This window comes from Pipistrellus kuhlii, unplaced genomic scaffold (assembly GCF_014108245.1).
Source record: "Pipistrellus kuhlii isolate mPipKuh1 unplaced genomic scaffold, mPipKuh1.p scaffold_m20_p_2, whole genome shotgun sequence".
NCBI lineage: Eukaryota > Metazoa > Chordata > Mammalia > Chiroptera > Vespertilionidae > Pipistrellus > Pipistrellus kuhlii.
The window spans coordinates 104881775-104903284 of NW_023425515.1; the positions used below are offsets into that span (position 1 = coordinate 104881775).

At 38.0% G+C, this 21510-nt stretch overlaps 1 protein-coding gene across 1 annotated transcript in view; it reads left to right on the forward strand.

The window, feature by feature from the left end:
* Positions 1-17050, forward strand: part of SLC5A7 (solute carrier family 5 member 7) — a 35144-nt gene extending 18094 nt beyond the window's left edge. Inside the window, exons 5-9 of the mRNA XM_036447211.2 lie at positions 50-198; positions 7771-7914; positions 10604-10757; positions 14069-14286; positions 15274-17050. Of these exons, the coding sequence (XP_036303104.1) occupies positions 50-198; positions 7771-7914; positions 10604-10757; positions 14069-14286; positions 15274-15903 (1295 nt within the window). The 3' untranslated portion in view covers positions 15904-17050. The remainder of the gene's footprint in view (positions 1-49; positions 199-7770; positions 7915-10603; positions 10758-14068; positions 14287-15273) is intronic.
* Positions 17051-21510: the final 4460 nt, after the last annotated feature.

Consider the following 21510-nt stretch of genomic DNA (forward strand, 5'->3'; position numbering starts at 1 on the left):
TCCACTTTAGTTCCTTGATTAGAGCCTTCTCTTGTTTGTGTTCTTTCAGGAGCCACTATCAGTGTGATTATTGACGTCAATGTACATATTTCTGTCATCGTTTCTGCACTCATTGCCATTCTGTACACCCTGGTGGGCGGTCTCTATTCTGTGGCCTACACAGACGTTGTACAGCTCTTTTGTATTTTCATAGGACTGGTAAGTGGGGTCATTTGCAGATATTCTTTCTCTCTCTCTCCCTCACTTTCTTTCCTCCTTCCCTCTCTTCCTCCCTTTCTCCCTTCTTTATTTTCTTTCCTACCTTCCTTCCTTTATTCTTTTTCTTTTATAAAATATTATGTGGAATTTTATACTAACTCAGCAAAATCTAATAGAAATGTTATTTTTCATCATGAGTAATACATAGCAAATCACATAACATTAAAAGTTAAATATCTTTATAATTTAATTTAATAAAAATTTCTAGTAGTTTTGTTAGATTTTGCCAGAGAAGTGTGCCGTCAGTTTACTTTTTAGAAAGGTCTAAGTCTTCCTATCCTTCAAGGCTACATCTGCTGGAAGCTTACGTGTGATGTTCCTTTAAGTTTGAAGGCAACACACTTTTCACAACCTGAAAATTTAAACCTTGATGCTAACCTGTATGAGTTTCTTATCCTACCCTTACATTACTGTTAGTTAATCTATAAAATCCTCATAGAGCATAGAAGTACTCCTCTTGGAAATACTGTGGATTTCAATATTAATTGTGGTCTAAAAATAAAGAAAAGGCTTAATTATTATGTAAGGCACTAAAAATATTTATTATTTATTGAATATACATGCTAGGTTAAAGTAGGTAATATATTTGTACTTCATTAAATAAAAAGCACTGCATAATTATGAGACATGAACATTAGAAGTATTATATTAAAAACACTTTTGTTTGTTCTAAACACATTTTAGTCAATGTTCATACTTTGTAAACTAAAATCTTAAAACGTGACCATTGTGCCTTGGCCTGTGTGGTTCAATAGTTAGAGTGTCAGCCCATGCAACAAATTCCAGGTCCAGGGCAGGTATCTGGGTTGCAAGTTCAGTCCCCAGTGCCTGTCTGGGAAAGTCCTGTAGGCAGTCAATTGATGTGACTTTCATGCTGATGTTTCTCTCTCTCCCTCTCCATCACTCATTTCCACTTGCTTTAAAAATAAATGGAAAAATATCCTGGGGTGAGGATTAATAAAAATTAAAAACATAATTATTGTAATTGTATCACACTAATAAAAGAGTAAGATGCTAATTGACCATAGCTGCATGACACCCACCAGCCAATCAGGATTGATTATGCAAATTAACCCAACAAAGATGGTGGATTAATTTGCATATGCAGGCGTGGAGGGGCCAGGAGTGTTGCTGGATGCTTGTGTCATCACCATAGCGACAACACAGGCATGCTGTACCATACCAGCCACTCTGAGCCTCTGAGTAGTGTGGGAAGGCAGAAAGGCGGATCCCGGCTTAAGCAAAAAGGCAGCTATGGCCAGAGCAAAGGCGGTGCCAGCAGCCAGGGGAAGGAAGGCCCATTCTCTTTTTAAAAAATAAATTTTATTGACCTTTTACAGAGAGGAAGGGAGAGGAATAGAGAGTTAGAAACATTGATGAGAGAGAAACATCAATCAACTGCCTCCTGCACACCTCCTACTGGGAATGTGTCCACAACCAAGGTACATGCCCTTGACTGGTATTAAACCTGGGACCCCTGAGTCTTCAGGCTGATGCTCTATCCACTGAGCCAAATCAGTTAGGGCAGAAAAGCCCATTCTTGCACAAATCTTTGTGCATGGATAATATCCACCACATAAGACATACTGAATATTAAGCAAATGGAATATGCACTTTGTGCTGGCAGCTGTGATGATTTGTGCATATACACAACCAAGGGCATGTACCTTGGTTGCGGATTGATGTTTCCCATAAGAGCAATACCCTTGTGCAAAGGCCATGGACTGAGCTAAGACTACTGATCATGATTCATTTTCTGTGGGTGATCTAAGCACCCTTGGTTCTCCTTGATGTTTTGATTTTTTTCGTATCATGAAAGGTATCAGGTGTAAACATTCTACTAGTGTTTACATTAGATAATCAAAAAGAAAAAATGAAGAATGAATTTTATACTCATATATGGCTCTTTTGTTCTTTAAATCCTAGCATCTCTAATATACAGAAGAAAAATGTAAAAGAATGAATTACAGTTAGAATTACAGTTTAGACATTAATTTACATGATTATAATATTTAGCAATGATTATAATATTTCATCTTTTTCTTCTAGATGTTTATTTGCATTTCCCAGAATTTTACACTTACATTTTAGTTAAATCCAGAAGTATTTAACTAGCTCAAATACTTCTACATTTTTATTTTTAAATATCTAAAAGCAAGTGACAGTGAGATTCTGAGTTTTCTTAGCAACATCTTAAACTTCCAGAAATAAAACTTCATTATGAATGTTGAAGATAAGGTTAGTTTGGCAGTTTACAGTTCTTATAAAAGATGCAGTTGGTCTTCTAATGAACACAGCTTTAGGGATGAATCTATTTAAAAGTTTTTTTTTAATTTATTTTATTGATTTTTCACAGAGAGGAAGAGAGAGGGATAGAGAGTCAGAAACATCGATGAGAGGGAATCATCGATCAGCTGCCTCTTGCACACCCCCCACTGGGGATGTGCCCGCAACCAAGGTACATGCTCTTGTCCATAATCAAACCCAGGACCTTTCAGTCCGCAGGCCGATGCTCTATCCACTGAGCCAAACCGGTCCCGGCAGGGATGAATCTATTTATTCACGATGTATTGCTTTGTATGACACCAGAACTTAAAATACTAAGCTCATAGATCAAATGTGCTAGTAAAACCATGGCAGGGCAAATATATGTAAGGATGCGTTTTAGAGTGGTTTTCTGCTATAAAATGTATTTAATTGATAAGAAATCAAGTTCTGTTTGTTACTTCTTCAGGCATTATTAAGTTGGTAGAATAAAAGGCTAATACAGTTTCTTCTCTAAGTTTCAAAGTGCTATGTGTACATATATAATTAATCAACTTATATAATAGCATAAACCAATTCTTCTTCTCAGATTCTTTAATTCTGTTGATTTTATCATCATCCTATAACTGTGAACTTGAGGTCCATATGTTAGTTATTTTTCCCTCTAACCTCTTTTTTCTTATTGTAATTGAAGATTGTTGAATCTTTCTTTTTAATTATTTTTGTAACAATATCTTTCATTTCCAATATCATTACTCAGCTTCAGGGCTTTATATGGGTTATATCAGTGCCACATTATTACTCTTCCTAACTCCTCCCTTTTTCCAAACTCACTGTTCATGTCTATGATAAAAAAATGAAGACATTCTACTAAAATATTTTTTTAATTCCAGAAGGAATTTCTCTAGCTTCTAGTTGAAACAAAACAAAATAAAAATCTCTTAACTTGCAATTCAAGGTTCTCTTTACATATCTATCTCTATGTATCCCATTTCTGTAAGCCACCACCATGCAAGCAAAGTGCCAAACCCAACAGTGTGTACATGCACATACACATACACATACACATACACATACACACACACAGACACACACAGACACACACACACACACACAGACACACACACACTAAATTCTGCTGTTTGCCTTGTTCCACATAGACCACCTGTCCTTTATTTGCTTCTTCTACAAATTAGGTACTGGAATCATGCATGAAGTTTTGTTTCATCCACCAATTTCTCAATCAAGTCTTTCCTTGTCAGTTTAATGAATGGTTATATATTTTTTAATATATCCTATCTAATAAAGGAGTAATATGCAAATTAATCAGCACTCCACAACAAAATGTCAGTGCCCAGTCTTCTAAGCCCTGCCTGAGTCCCAGCAGAGTAAGTGGCCTGGCAGAAAGCTGCCCAGTGTCCTTCCTGGCCCTTTATAAAAAAAAAACAAACAACAACAAAAACAAATTCACTCCCCATGGAGCCATCCTGTCCCAGCCCCAGCCTGGGGTCTCAGCCACTGAGTCACAACAGCCAGACAGATATGTAAGAATCTTAAATATTTATTATTGATTTTTTACAGAGAGGAAGGGAGAGAGGTAGAGAGCTATACACATCTATGAGAGAGAAATATCGATCAGCTGCCTTCTGCACACTCCCCACTGGATATATGTTCCCAACCAAGGTACATGGCCTTGACCGGAATCAAACCCTTGAGTCTGCAGGTCATCCATTATGTTAAAGAAAAAAACCCTATTTAATAAAGAGGGAATATACAGGGGAGGGCATTTGGGGGTGACTGGAATGTCAGGGGAGGGCAGTTGGGGACGATCAGGCAGGCAGGGGAGTAAATAGGCATTGATCAGGCTGGCAGGGGAGTGGTTAGGAGGTGATCGTGCTGACAGGCAGAAGCAGTAAGGGGTAATCAAGTAGGCAGGCTAGCAGTTGGGAGCCAGCAGTCCCAGATTGTGGAAGGGATGTCCAACTGTTTAATCCCATCGGTTAGACATCCTCCCAGGGGTCCCAGATTGGACAAGGTGCAGGTGGGCTGAGGGACACACACCCCCATGCATGAATTTTATGCACCGGGCCTCTCGTGTGTGTGTGTGTGTGTGTGTGTGTGTGTGTGTGTGTGTGTGTGTAATTTTACATTACATTACATTATACTAGAGGGCCAGTGCACAAAATTACAAAACTCATGTGGTGGGGCGGGGGGTGTCTCTCAGCCTGGCCAGCACCCTCTCCAATCTGGGACCCCTTGAGGAATGTCCAACTGCCTCTCACAATCCAGGAACACTGGCTCCTAACCACTCACCTTCCTACCTGCCTGATCACCCCTAACCCCTCTGCCTTACTGCCTGATTGCCCGTAACTACTCCCCTACTGGCCTGATTGCCTCTAACTGCTCCCAGCTGGCCTGATCACCCTTAACCACCTCTGCCTAGCTTCGCAACCAGGACTCAGGATTCCCTCTTCTGGCTGGTTGCAGGCACTCAGGACCTGGGATTCCCTCACTTTGTTTTTGTTTTGTTTTGGTTTTTTAATAATATATTTTATTGATTTTTTTACAGAGAGGAAAGAAGAGGGATAGAGAGCTAGAAACATTGATGAGAGAGAAACATCGACCAGCTGCCTCCTGCATACCCCCGTCGGGGATGTGCCCACAACCACTGTACATGCCCTTGACCTGAATGAACCTGGGATCCTTTAGTCCACAAGCCTACGCTCTATCCACTGAGCCAAACTGGTTTTAGCGGATTCCCTCACTTTGGATGGCTGCAGGCACCCAGGACCCAGGCTGGCTTTGCCCGGGCTACAGCCACAGGTGCCCAGGATGACAGAGCAGACAGCTTGTCCCTCTCCTGGGTGGCAGTTGTAGGTGCTGGAGCCCAGGATGACAGGGCAGGCAGCTTGCCCCTCTCCTGGGCCACAGGCATGGGTCCTTGTGCTCAGGACCACGGGGCAGGTGGCTTGTCCCTTTCCCAGGCCACAGGTGCGGATGAAGCCTCTGATGCCCAGCACTGCGTGGCAGATGGCTTGTCACTCTCCTGGGACACAGGCATAGCCACTGGTGCCTGGGACTGTGAGGCGCATGAATGGTCTCTCTCCAGGGCCAAAGCCCTAGTCACTGGCACCTGGGACCATGGGGCTTGCAGCTTGTCCTTCTCCTGGGCCAGGCTGGGCCATAGGCACAGGTGCAGCTGCTGGCCCCCGGGAACATAGGGCAGGCAGCTTGTCCCTCACCTCACCGCAGTCTGGTTGGTCCCCTATTTCTTTCTCACAAGCTCATTTATGCCTGGCTGGTCCCCATTCCTCTCTCGCGAGCTCATTTTTGCCACTGGGATCGGATCTAAATGGACATCCAGACATCCCTCTCACAATTTAGGACTCCTGGGTCACAACCGCTCACCTGCCTGCCTTCCTGATTGCCCCTAACCGCTTCTGCCTACCAGCCTGATCACCCACTAACCACTCCCATGCCAGCCTGATTGATGTCTAACTGCTCCCCTGCCAGCCTGTTTGACCCCAACTTCCCTCCTCTGTTGGCCTGGTCACCTCTAACTGATCTCCCCTGCAGGCTTTATTGCCCAAAACTGCCCTCCCTTGCAAGTCTGGTGCCTCCCAACTGCCCTCCCTTGATGGCCATCTTGTGTTGGCCATTTTGTGTCCATATAGGGGTAGGATCTTTGACCACATGGAGGCAGCCATATTGTGTGTTGGAGTGATGCTCAATTTGCATATTACTCTTTTATTAGATAGGATAAGGGCCTGGAGGCCAGCTGGTTTGCCCTGAAAGGTGTCCCAGATCAGAATGGGGGTTCCCTTGGGGCATGGGGTGACCTGGACAAGGGGCCTACAGTGATTTGCAGGCTGGCCATGCCCCCTGGCGACCCAAGTGGAGGCCCTGGTATCTGGAATTTATTTACTTTCTACAATTGAAACTTTGTAGCCTAGAGTGGAGCCAAGCCTCCTGCCACTCTATAGCCAGCAGCCATTTCTGTTTAGATTTGTTTAACTTCTATAAAGTTTGTAGCCTTGAGTGGAGGCTTAGGCTGGCTAGGGCAGGTAGAAAGCTTGGCTTCTTCTGTTGCCTGGGAAACCCAAGCCTCCCTCTTGCTCTCTGTGGATGTAGCCATGTTGGTTGGGTTTATTTGCATACTCGCTCTGATTGGCTTGTGGCTGGTGGGTGTAGCAGAGTAATGGTTAATTTGCATATTACTCTTTTATTAGGTAGGTGGATTATATTATATTATATTATATTATATTAATTATATTATATTATATTATATTAATTTTATTATATTATACTAGAGGCCCAGTACATGAAATTTTTACATGGGAGAGGGGGTTGCCCCTCAGCCCAGCCTGTACCCTCTCCATTCTGGGACCCATTGAGCAATATCTGACCTACTTAAGGCCTGATCCCACCAGGATTGAGCCTAAACGGGCAGTTGGACATCACTCTCACAATCCAGTACTCTGGCTCCCAAATGCTTACCTGCCTCTGCCTGATTGCTCCTTATCGCTTCTGCCTACCAGCCTGACCAACACCTAACTGCTTCCTAGCCAGCCTGATTGCCCCTAACTGTCCTCCCCTGCCAGCCTGGTTACCCTTAACTGCCTTCCTCTGCCAGTTTGTCACTCCCAACTACCCTCTCCTGCTGGCATGGTCACCCTTAAGTGCCCTCCCCTGCAGGCCTGGTCCTCCCCTAGCTTCCCTTCCCTGCTGGCCTGGGCACCCATAACTGACCTCCTCTGCAGGCCTGGGTCCCCTTCAACTGCCCTCCTCTGCTGACCTGGGCACCCTTAACTGCCCACAACTGCCCTCCCCTGCAGGCTGTCTTGTGGCGGCCATCTTGTGTCCACATGGGGGCAGCCATCTTTGATAACAAGGGGGTGGCCATCTTGTGTCTTGGAGTAATGATCAATTTGCATACTACTCTTTTATTAGATAAGAGTATATTCTCAAGTTTAATGTTCTCTCTCCAAAGTTTCTAGTGACTTCTTCTCTACTTGACAATATTGGGACAATTAAACACAAAAGTAGAGATTATGTTACTTTAATTTCTCTTACAAAGTATTCATGATGTTCCCCAGAGAACATAATTCCAGTTTCTTCTCTGTCTGAACAAGAGAAACTACTGAACTATGTGGGATATGAGAAAAAAATAAAAACAAGGTGGCTAAGTCTCGCACATAATAAATGGTTTAAAATATTTGCCTAACAATCTAATGTCACTAATTACAGTGGATCAGCGTCCCTTTTGCACTGTCACATCCTGCAGTTACCGACATTGGGTTTACGTCTACACATGCCAAATACCAGGCTCCTTGGCTGGGCACCATTGAATCATTTGAAGTCTACACTTGGCTTGACAGTTTTCTGTTGTTGGTAAGTGGTGTCTTAACTGATAAATGCCACCTAATTTTTTTTTTCCTAAAACCAAATGCATTTTTAAGATTTGAATGATTCTATGTAAATTTAACTCACTGGCTCATGGCCATTTCTGAATCTACCACTTTCTATGGAAGGATGGAGCTGACTGGTGTCAAAGTGGAGAGCAAGTAAGACCTTAAAGGACAATGGCCATGGGACTGTGTGCACACATTTCTGTTGTGCTATAAATGAAGGAACCCTATGCCATACTCCTAGATACCTCCTCAATCTGAGAACCAAGCCAGCTAAAAGTTTTCACTTTTATTTTGAATTAGGCCAAATTAAGTCAAATTATTCTGAAATAATTGACTCATTTAGTCTCTACATAGTAAGAAAACTAATAGTGCTAAAGCCTTACGTGTCTGAGACAAACTAGGAAAGGCATCCTCAGTGAAGAAGGTCTGGGCAGTTTGAGGAGACCTGGGAATGACAGGACCTTAGGACAGAGAAGCAGTCAGTGAGAAGTGAGTACAAAAGAAATAAAGGCAGACCGCAGATTAAGAGAAGAGGGAAAATCAAAGGGACCTACCTGCCAGATTTTGTGACTTTGCTAGTTAGGAGGATTTTGTGTAAAATAAAGCAATTTTTATATCAAAATTAAGGGGAAATTGTTTTTTTTTTTTTTTCTCTTTTGGTGGGTCACAATTTATTATGATTGCACTTTGTCTTTGTGGCACTTGTTAACTTTTAGCACTGAAATTAGATGTATCTGTCTCAGTAAAGAATATCCTGGTAAGAAGGCAGGAGAACAAGAACAAAAAAAAAAATGTTTCTTATGGAGGTGGGGGATTTTCTTTTCCAAGGATTATTACAAAATGTATTAGCTAAAGTTATTCTTAAATGGGTCACAATTTTTAATTTAATGGAGAAAGTAGCAAACATTATCTGAGTATGTAACTGTACCTGCACAGTGGGTATGTTATGGTATATGGAAAGAAATGAGGAGACTCACAAATGATAGGTCATTTGTTAATAATAAATGGGGGATATGGACCCATGTAATACCTTAATCAATTAAAAAATTTGAAAAAAAAAATAACAACACCATTGCCTGAGTAAAACATTGAAATAGTGACAAAGCAAAACCCCAAAGTCCTTTCTTCTATACTAATTAGTCCTCAGCTTTGCTAATCTTCAAGATAAAGTATTATATCCAATGACTGCTAAAGTTTTTTCAGCTCAAAAAATCATATGGTTAAGATATTTTTATTTTTTAAGTTGTAAAATAAGTTGAAATGAATGAATGACTGAACTGTAGAAGTGAGTCTTGAAATGTCTCACCAATGATCTCTGATCTTCCACTTTTCATACAAATGGCTGTCTGATCCTGGTCATGATACTCTCAGGGTCTCTCTCAATCCCATTCTGAACTGCCCACTGTCCCTGGACTAGCATAAAGTAAGGCTGACAGCTTTTCTCACCTGGCCTATTGTAATAGGCCATCAGTTCTCCCTGCAGTCAGCCCTCACACCTCTCATTTCTCCAAGCCCATTTTCTACCTGGCCATCAGAGCTTCTGTTTATTAGTGGAGGTCAGATTTTATCCTACTTGTGACCTAATTATCAAGAGAGATTGATATCTGAGTTATTATATATCAACTTATAGAATCATTGATATTATTGAACAATATTCATTTATATGGAAAAGGTTAATAATATGTTGATTTATAGGTTACAAGACAAAAAAAGCTTGAAAAGAATCTTTTTCTTTCTTTCTTTTTCTATTGGATTCTCTGCCAGGTACTCTCTTCTCTCTCCATCTCCATCTAGTGATACTCTCCCAATACCTAAGGACTTATTCAGATGTAATTTCTGTAGGTTTCCCTAATTACCAGGCAGTTGTGCCTTTCTACCCCTTTGTTACCCCAAAGTAAGTAATTGCTTCTGACTTCTGTTCCCATACACACTCAATGTCACCAAGCTTTTTTCATAGTATTTCATCAATATGAATTTTAAATACACTCTCAATGTTAGTAAATGTACTTACAAACTATTTATGTACACTTTACTGATACATTGTATAAATACTTTAATAATAGCCTTATGAGATTTAGGCATGAGGTAAAATGATTACAAATAGAAGTTCTGATAATTTGGATGCCAAATGCATTTTCTGGAGGCTCTGCACACTCCGCTTTGGAGAACCCTGCACTGCGCTGACTCTCCTGGTGGACAGCGACCCAGGGCAAAGCCATCCCTGCTCATCTTTGTGCCCTGACAGCCATTACCTTGCCGGGCACATATCAGAGTTCAGAAATATTCATTGGACTGTACTGATTCAGATTTTAAAACTCCATGTTTTCAGAATCTTAATTTTTTGAGACAATTTTGTGGTTAGGACCTCCAGATAAGAACAAAGAGACTTCTAGGACATTGTATTGCAGCTTAGAGAAGGTAGATTTAGGAAAATATTGTCTTGTGTAATTACAAAGGAAACAAACAGGGAGAAATTCTGCACAATTGTAAATATAATAACAAAATAATAACCATTGAGGTGTGTGTCATGTAGGACCATTCTTTATACTTTAGTGATATACATACAATTATTCTTAAAGTAATTGCATTAATGTAATCCCATGCTAAAAGTATCTAATATATGTTATTTGTCTCCAATAAAATTCTGCATCACTTTGGTTCCCATGCAGATGTTGGGTGGAATCCCATGGCAAGCCTACTTCCAGAGAGTCCTCTCTTCATCCTCAGCCACCTACGCTCAGGTGCTATCCTTCCTGGCAGCTTTTGGATGCCTGGTGATGGCTATACCATCTATACTCATCGGGGCCATTGGAGCATCAACAGGTACCTCTCTTGCAGCTTCACATTGAACCACTCTGGCTCCAGCAAAGTTACCAGTTACCACAGCTACTCTCCCTATCCCACTTTCCTCTACCCCCGCATAGTCCATCGTTATAGTCTTCAACAAATTGTATCATACATTCGTAGTCTCCAAACATTTTTCAACTCTCATCCCACCAATGAAATATTTATAATCATCCCCTCCCCAGGCATTGTTATATTTATCAACTGTGTATATGTAATCCTGTCAGCAGTTCTACTCAATTAAGGTACAATTCACATCATGTGCAGAGGAGAAGAGGGACTCTTTAAAAAAAATACCAATTTCTATCTCACCCCACAGGGATTTTACTTTAATGATCTAAGATAGAGCCAGTGACCAGGGTTTTTAAAATCCCCTCGAAGAGTAAAGTACAGCCAGAAGTTTGCCTGCCATTACTATGACCACTTTAAACCTGAAGGTGTTGCTTTTATTGTTAGTTAAGTTTTCCTTCTTGAAGAAATCAGGCAATATGTGTATAGATAAAGATAAACTAAGGTACTAAGTCTCTTAGAGAATAACTTGTTCAAACTGGTAAAAGAGCATTATAAAATGTTTGTCTCCCAGTTAGACTCTATCTCAAAGATTTTTTAAATCTCACCCTTAATTTTACTGATCTTATTGATTATTCCTGAATTGTATGTTCCTGTGTTATACAGATTTTGAGTTTTTTACACAAATATGTCATATTAGCCCTGTAAGTTCAGCTAATTAAAATAAACTCCAGAAGGTGACCTTTTACTCTGTTGTGCTTGTAAATATTATCCAGGATGATACCCACAGTTTGTAGAGCTATTTATTGGATGACAAATTTTAAGAGAGCAGTTATGGTTCATAACGCATTCCAGTTGTACATTCATGAGATAAGCAAACACTTAAAACAATGTCTGATAATGGTGACTAAGTGCCTTTGAATAAAATATAGCATTTATGTCACAATCAGAAGATGGATCTGGAAATTAGTGTATGCTATGCATATGTGCTGCAGGACAATCCACTGAAAAAAATATAAAGCTTATTTTTTTTAGAGATTAAGTACATATTTTGATTGCTGTTATTTCTGGTATCATGACATGTCAGTTAATGCTATTAAATTGGCTTAATCAAATCATGGCTTTAACAATGTAATGGAAAATAAGGGGAAGAAAAAATGACAAGATCCAAGGGAAAAGATTCCCATTTGATTCTGTAATCATGACATTACAGAAGTTAAATAAATAAAAAAGAGCTATTTTAATGTATCTCTATTCTTTAGCATATGCTAGTACAAAAGTACCCCATTATCCATGGAGGATACATTCCAAGGCATGCAATGAATGCCTGAAATTGCAGATAGTACCAAATCTCATATAGTAAGTCCTCACTTAACATCACTGATAGGTACTGTGACTTTAAGCAAAATGATGTATAATGAAATCAACTTTACCATAGGCTAATTGGTAACAAACAAGAGTTAGGTTCCTATAAGATCCCAAGCAATTTAGCAGCCTTGGTATATCATTAGCATATTACGTTTTGATTAGTTGAATGAACAACAGGATGACCAGACACATAGCATAGCAGGCCTTTATTACATAGGATGACACTGAATGAAATGACATTATTCAAAGACTTGCTGTATATACTGTTTTATTTTATATATACACTAGAGGCCCGATGCACAAAATTTGTGCAAGGGGCTTAGCCTTCACAGCCCAGCTTCTTCTAGAAAGGTTGTCCAGAAGGACATCTGGTCTAATTAGCATATTATGCTTTTATTATTATAGGTACCTATAATTAACTTTAACATACATTAGGCAAAGTAATAGATTAACAACAATAACTAATAACAAAATAGAATTATAACAGTATGCTGTAATAAAACTAATGTAAATGTGGTTTTTATTTCTCTCAAAATACCTTATTGTGTGGTACTCATTCTTCTTTTTCTTGTAATGAGGTTGATGATGCAATGCCTACATAATGAGATGCAATGAGGTGACTGGCATATGCACAGTGACACCGCATAAGGCTTACTTAAGCATGAGCACTGTGATACCAGACAGCTACTGATACCACAGTGATTGATGGGTGGGAGCATGTATAGAATGCATGAATCTCTGGAAAGATTGGATGGGACCATGTAAGACTGAATCACACACTAGAATGTGGTGCAATTTAAAACGTATAAATTGTTTATTTCTTGAATTTTCTAATTTCAGATCAAGGTTGAGAGTAACTGAATGCAATGAAAGCAAATCCATAGATGGAGAACTATTGTATAACTAAATATTAAAGGATCTATCTATTAAGAAATACGTTTCAAATCCTTTTACCACAGAGTCCAAAAATCTGAAAATTTCAGCCTGGTATCTGCATTGTTTTTAAAATATGTTTTTATTGGTTTTAGAGAGAGAGGAAGGAAAAGGAAGAGAAACATCTATGAGAAAGAAAAATCAATTAGCTGCCTCCTGCACACCCCCTCCTGGAAAATCCAGCCTGCAACCAAGGCACACACCCTGATCAGGAATCCAACTAGTAACTTCTTCCTGCAGGGAATGATGCCCAACTAACTGAGCCAAACAGGCCAGGTGTATCTGCTTTTTAATCATTAAAAATGGGAATTTCCTTTATCTATTATACTTCCTATTTCTAGTAACTAACTGATGCAAAGATGAATTTAATTGGGAAGAAGTAATGCTGAGGGAGCTCCAAACCCAAGTTTATATACAGAAAGAGGATGAGTGAAAATAACCCCAGTTTATTTATTAAAAATCCATTTATGCATTTATAACTGAAGACTAAGGAATGAAGTATTGCGTCTTCTCAAATGATTAAAGAACTCACCTATGTTTCAGTTTAATACTTTTTATATGATTCTGTACAATGGAATGCCACAATTTCAGAAGATATAGGTATGTAGTAGGTAGGTAGGTAGATAGATAGATAGATGATAGATTGGTAGATGATAGAGATATAGATGATAGATAGATAAATGATAGGTAGATCTTTCACGATCATATTCTGTGCTGGTCTTTTGAATAAGACTAAATATAACCAAAACCCATTAGAAGCTAAGGCCTATAATATAATTTCACTTGACCAGTACATGGATGTCCCACCTAGTTAGACTAACATACCTAGTTAGAGTAATTAGACTTCCCACCTAATTAAGCTAATTTGTACATTCTAGATTGTCTTAAAAAATAGCTAGTAAATAGGATGACCCCAGATTGACAAAGAACATATGACTTTTTGTTCTCCTTATTCCTTTTTTTTTTTTTCTATTCAATAGACTGGAACCAGACTGCATATGGGATGCCAGATCCCAAAAGCAATGAAGAAGCAGACATGATTTTACCAATTGTTCTGCAGTATCTCTGCCCTGTGTACATTTCTTTCTTCGGTCTTGGTGCAGTTTCTGCTGCTGTTATGTCATCAGCAGATTCTTCTATCTTGTCAGCAAGTTCAATGTTTGCTCGAAACATCTACCAGCTCTCATTCAGACAAAATGTAAGAAAGATGTTTTAAATGTTACATTCTTGTTTTGTTGTTGTCTTTGTTAGTATATTTATTATGTATGTAATATTACATACTTATTAATATCATATATTAAAATTCAACCCTACTTTCATTAAGCATATAAGGTTAAATAATGATGAATTTCACTTATGCTATATAGTGATATTTTAATGCATATAATCATTCATGTTAATACGGAAGGAAACAAAGCAATATAATTATTTCCCAAGATGTTCAGTTACATTGTTACAATTTAAACCCTCCTGTCTAGTGAAAGAGTAATGAAACCTAAAATATTTTAGAATAACTTTGAATTTAATTAAACATGTTAAGAAACTTGAGAACCCTAGTAGAAGTAGAACATGGCAAATAATTTCATGGGATTTGTGTTAACATCTGTCCTACTCTTCACTTGACTCTCAAGTTCACCTTTGTCCAAACCTAGTCTCCCAATTTGGTTTCTTTGCTGCATCTAGTGGCTGTAGAACACCACGCTACTATCGGCTACTAGGGCCCATCAGTCCTTCTCCATCTTCTTCCTTGACCAAGGCTTTGCCTTTCTCTAGATTTTCTAGGTCACTGTTAACAAAATGTTCCCACTTGTTTTTGAAGGTGGTTCCCTTAAAGATGGTAGGGTTCCTGTGGAGAGAAGAAGCAAGGATAAACCATGCCTCCTCACTGCTACATAATAACTGTTCCATAATATGTAAAATGAGCAAATCCCCAAACTCCTACCTTTGTGCTGTTCTTCTATGACAACAGGTTAACTCAGCTCACCACTGCCCCTGCACAATCTGGGAAAGGTGTGGGTGGTCTGGTCCTGCATGCTGTGCTCAGCAACCTTCCCTAAGGCCCACCAGGGAGGCCAGCTATTAGATTGCTTGCTTCATAGGATGTGGTTTAGGTTGTTTTTTTCTCATAGGTTGAGCCAATTGAAAGCAGGAAATTCTTTTGACCAGCTGTGGTAATTTCTTGCAGGCATCAGACAGAGAAATCGTGTGGGTCATGCGAATCACAGTGTTTGTGTTTGGAGCTTCTGCAACAGCTATGGCACTGCTCACAAAGACCGTTTATGGGCTCTGGTACCTCAGCTCAGACCTCGTGTACATCATCATCTTCCCGCAGCTTCTCTGTGTGCTCTTCGTCAAGGGAACCAACACGTATGGAGCTGCCGCAGGTTATGTTTCTGGTCTTTTCCTGAGAATAACTGGCGGGGAGCCATATCTGTACCTGCAGCCCTTGTTCTTTTATCCTGGCTATTACTCTGATAAGAATGGCATATTCAATCAGAGATTCCCCTTTAAAACTCTGGCCATGGTGACCTCATTCTTAACCAACATTGGCATTTCTTATCTAGCCAAATACCTATTTGAAAGTGGAACCTTGCCACCAAAATTAGATGTATTTGATGCTGTTGTTGCAAGGCATAGTGAAGAAAACATGGATAAGACCATTCTGGTCAAAAATGAAAATATTAAACTAGATGAACTTACACCTGTGAAGCCCCGACAGAGCATAACTCGCAGCTCAACTTTCACCAACAAGGAGGCTTTCCTTCACATGGATTCCAGTCCTGAAGGGTCTGGGGCTGAGGATAATTTACAATAGCCCATCTAAACAAAACACTGCTTTCTCAGACTTATGTAGCAGGCTAATTCTGGAGGGATGGTGAGCAGCATGTAAATATATATTTAAAAATAACACCCAGGAAGACAAAAATTCATATAAAAATACACCTGTAACAAGTACAGGTCACTCTAAAAGAAGTACCTATGAAAGCATCAGCTTTGTTTCTCATTGGTGTTTCTCAATCCTATATGGTTTTGTCTCTAGATAGTTTTCCTAGATATTCAGTAATAAGTAAAGCCCCACTCAAAGAACAGAGGGCCATGTGAAGTATCTTTATTATGAAAAAATGAAACAAAGATGAAGGAACCAAGGCAATGAGGTAATCTGATCCAGACATTGTCTGCTAACACACTGGTGAATGTAGTTTAATCACCTCCAGAAGCTATGAGCATGACGCACTGTTACACCAATGAATGATGCAATGAATGAGCCAGCTGATTTCCTTGAAGGATGATGTATCCCTTAACTTGTGTTAACTATAGCACATGTTGAATATGCAATGTGTTTTTCTTTTAATAGCAGCATGTATTACTCTGAGCATAGGCAAAGAAAACACAAATTATATTTAATGGTGACTTTTGTATCTGTATGGTGATAGGAAAATAGAATTAATCTGTATGGAGGAGCAGTGGCTTCTTTGAGTGTATCCCCAGCCACTGTATGCACTGAGGAGAGCTCAGGGGACAAGGAAGATATGGCTAGTGGGCAAACTTAAAACCATAAATACAAAATGCCATTAAGAATAAGTAACAGGAAAAACAGTGGATTTTTACCTTCATTTTAAGTTTATAAAGTTCTGATTCATGATTAAAGAAGTAATGTCTTGGCTTAGAAGTAAACTTGAGCCATATGTAAGGTGAGGTAGCTCTATAGTACCAATTAAGGCTAATGAGAGACAAACTGCAAGTCCTGACAGGAGTAAAACTAGAAAAATAAAACCCACCAATTTTATGTTTTATGTATGCATGTATTTATTTATTTATTTATTTATTTATTATTACACTTTATATTCAACATTATTTTGTATTATTTTCAGGTGTAAAGCATAGTATTTAGACAGTCATATACACTGAATGGCCAGATTATTATGATCTTTGAATGCATAATAATCTGGAAACTCAGTATATATATATTCAGGTAATTTTTCAGCTCAACAGTTTACTTTGGTCAAGGGCACAATTTTCATATTAGCCTTTTATTATATAGGATATACACTGAATGGCCAGATTATTATGCATTCAGAGATCATAATGATCTGGCCACTCAGTGTATTTTACAGAATGATTATCCTGATATGTTAATCCTGATATGATCATCCTGATATTTCCAGTACCTACCTGGTACCATACATAGTTACTACAATATAATATTACTGAATTTATTCCTTAATTATATTTCACATCCCTCTGACTATTCTGATTACCAATTTGTACTTTTTAATTTATTCATCTGTATTAATGAGGATAATTTATTTCTAAGAGTATGAGAGGTGCTGGGGCTGGTGCTGGGCAAAAGAGGTGAAGGAGTTAAGCAAAAATATCCGGAACAAACTCATAAGACACAGACATCAGTATGGTGATTACCAAAAGGCAAAGGGGTAGGGGCTGGTAAAAGTGAGTTATGAAGAGATAAATGGTAATGGAAGGGACTAACTAGAATTTGGGTGGTGAATAAACAATACAATATACAATTAACGCATTACATAATTGTACAATTGAAACATATAATTTATTAATCAGTGTCATCCCAATAAATTCTATAAAAATAGATTTTAAAAGGCTACTCCATAGCGCTTTTTCATATAAGCCAGTCTTAGGCAGTAGACAAATTACCACTACAAAAAGTATCCAGTGAATTTTAAAATGCAGAAGAAAGCATAAAATAAACATAAGTCCTAAAGGGAAGAAGAATCAATTTGAACATTTGGTATCTACATAACTTTCATGAGATGGGTCACTAAATATTATTTTGTTCCTTTTCTAGAGTGAAAAATATGTGTGTGTATATAGTATAATGGTTTGTATCCATTTTAGAATTCTAATTGCTTTCCCACAAGTGATGTAACAGGAATAATTGAAGCTATGTGTAACAAAGCAAAGTAAACTGTTGAGCTGAAAAATTACCTGAATATTTGATCCAATAAAAAAGGCAGACTGAATTATTTTAATTTTTCTAAAGGTATTTCCTTTCTGTGATTCTTAGATGAAGTGAGGATTATTCAGTTTGGATATTCTATATAAAAGTGGTGATCGAGAAGCTGGACTTCCTGTTTTTAATTGTATTTGTTCAAAAGCATTAGATATTATATCTCTTTGTTATTAAACATGAGTTAAATTTAGAGGGTAATTTTAAAATATAAAACTGAATCATTTTACCTGTTGTAACATCCCATATTTTTAATGCTTTATCTAATATTGATGGTGGTTATGACATTGCACTCAAAATTTTTACAGAACATCATTCATACCTAAATGAAAAGAGAGTTCTTTGTACGCATTTATTTGCTCAAATTCTGCTCCATGCTCAGTGCCCCCTGGAGCACTTGAAAGGAGCAATTTTGGAACCAGTAAGAGTGAACATCCTAAGATTCTCAGACATGGGCTGAGAGAAGAGCCAGGGGTAGGGAAAACATTAGAGTAAAACCACAGTGATGACATAATTTGACAGTAAAAGTGATTAGTGGATGGGGCTACAGTGTCCGGAAAACAGGACACTTCAGATGTACCATGTTTTCTAGCCTACTACCTAAATCATATTTGTATCCATTATATCACCACACATTTTTGTTTCAACCTATTTAGGCTTGTGCATTCACAAAAAAATCTTGATAACAGAGTACAGCATTGTAACAGAGTACAGAGGGAAGTCCATTCTCTTTACAGACATTTTACAGTGTTGTCTGGCAATAATTGTGCAAACAATCATATGAAATCCAGTGAAAAAGAATAAATATTAATAGTGAAAATTCATTTCATTTAATTCATTTTTTAAAAAACAGAAAGATGAAGGGGAAATAGTTTACCTTATCCAAAATATTAAAAAGTAGATAACTCATTTTAGATATCACATAATGTTCTATTTTATTAAACCTATTATTTTCAACCTACTCTCAAACTAGATGATTTTAAAAACCTTGGTTAATAGAAAACCCAATAATAAATGTTATGCTAAGTGAAATAAGCAAGATTATTTTTTAAAGGAACAAAAATAGTAAAAGTTCAAAAGGAAGGAAACAATAATTGTAAGGTCCTTAATTAGGCACCTTCACAAACAAATTTCCCCTAGTTTCCAAGGAAGGAATAAAGTTGTGAAGTGCACAAGACAGGGTTTTATACTCATCACTTGCACTGTGATAAGCATAAAACAGGTATTAGAGACATCACAGGTATTAGAGGCAGCTTTGTATTCTTCCAGCTTTGCTCAGTGGACATACTTTTCAAAAACCCATTCTCAATAAAAACAAAGCAACATAAACATTTTAGACACTGGCTATATTAACCCTGGAGACAATACCTGTGTAATAAAACATTAGAATAAAACATTTTGCATTCATACTCTTAAGCTATTAGAATATGTTTATTGGGTAATTTTAGTGTTTCTTCACACATGTTTTTCCAAACATCAAACTTGTAGATGAAACACAACTATAGAGTCACCAACATGCTTTCAAATACCGATTGTCAAAATCCAACTTCACTGTTACACTTGTAAGCAACACATTTTATGTGAATATTAAATGAATGTAAGCTTAAAATAAGTTCACCTAATGTAATGGCTATTAGCTTTTTTATTTGGAAATAATAAATTAGCATTGTATCTTAAAGATAAATCAAGACTTTCTTTTAGTCTTTCAGAACATTTACTCTTATATAATGTATAATTTATTGTATTTGCTACTGAATGAACAGATATATAAAATGTTGCTAAACATATATTTTTGTCTGTCAAAACACATAATAAGAAAATTTGCAACTCTACATGTAAATGTTTTAAATGTGATGGTTCTATATTAAATTGTGCTCATGCAATTCAGGATATTCTTGTCCAGGATTCACTTTTTGGGGCCCTTTCTTCAAACAAATATAAATGGTGCTTTAAGACAAATATACAATGGGATTGAAATAAACCATCTAATTAATGGAACTTGTGTAAATGCCAAATGGAAATGTTGCACCTACATAAGTCTCGGGGAAATATATGATATAATATCTCAAAATAAGTAAATTATTTTTCTTGGGATAGAAGTGCAACCATGGTACACAAACATTTCTTTGAATCAAAGAAGTCAATAGATATAATATATATTCAACTAATATCAAGATATAATGTTAAAAACCAAGTAGCTGTCTGATAATTGTTGATATGTGATAAATATACAATCACTAAATGACAAACTGGTTCTCATTTTGCTTTAAATATGTACTTCATATTTCTTACCAAACTCTCAAGGTGTCTTTAAAAGTGTAATTACAGCTGAAACCAGTTTGGCTCAGTGGATAGAGTAGGGGTGTCGAACTCAATCAGAGAAGGGGCCAAAATCTAAAATCCAGCCTAAATTGCGGGCCGAATGGTTTACTGAACAGTCATAAACTGTCATTGTGATGGAAACGCAGCGGAGTGCAGTGATGACAGCGCGGTGCGGGCCACATTGCAAGGCCTGGCGGGACGGATTTGGCCCACGGGCCTTGTGTTTGACACATGTGGGATAGAGCATCAGCCTACGGACTGAAAGGTCCCAGGTTCGATTCCTGTCAAGGGCATGTACCTTGGTTGCAGGCACATCTATGATTCTCTCTCATCGATGCTTCTAACTCTCTATCCCTCTCTATTCCTCTCTGTTAAAAATCAATAAAATATTTTTTTAAGTGTAATTACATATAACCTTGGGTGAACTGCAGCCTCTTATACCTTAATCATAAACATCTGTGCCTTTGGATGTCTATAGGGAGCTTGGATCTAGAGAGAGCTTAAGGATGAATGAAGGAAATTTTTGCTTAACCACAAGTCTATGCTCTAGGGGGAAATTATTGGGAGCTAGTCTAAAATATGATATTGAAGGCTGTGTTTGCTTTCTTTATTTTACCTATTAGTGTTAAGAGAGTTTAATTTGATCATTAGCATTTTTCTTAGAAAGATATTCTGAAAGAGATCCAGGGAGCTAGAAGATAATGATAAATGATTATAGTTTATATTTTTATACAATTGCCCAGAAAAGGCAAACAAACAAAAACAAAAACAAAAAAAACAAAACTCCAAAATGTAAAAACAGACATCTCATATTATTTATTTATTTTATTTTTATTTATATATGTACTTTTTATTGTTGACAATATTATAGATATCTCCCATTTCCCCCTGTTTACCCCACTCCTCTCAGCCCCTACCCACTCACCCTATGTCTTCATTCTTCATTGCCTCTGTTCATGGGCTACGCACATAAGTATCTAAGTTCTTTGGTTTATCTCTTCTCATCCCCTCAACCCCACATCAAGGTGTGTCAGTCTGCTCCATGCCTCCTTGCTTCTGATCTCATTTTGTTTGTCAATTTATTTTGTTCATTAAATTGCACAAATAAGTGAGATTATG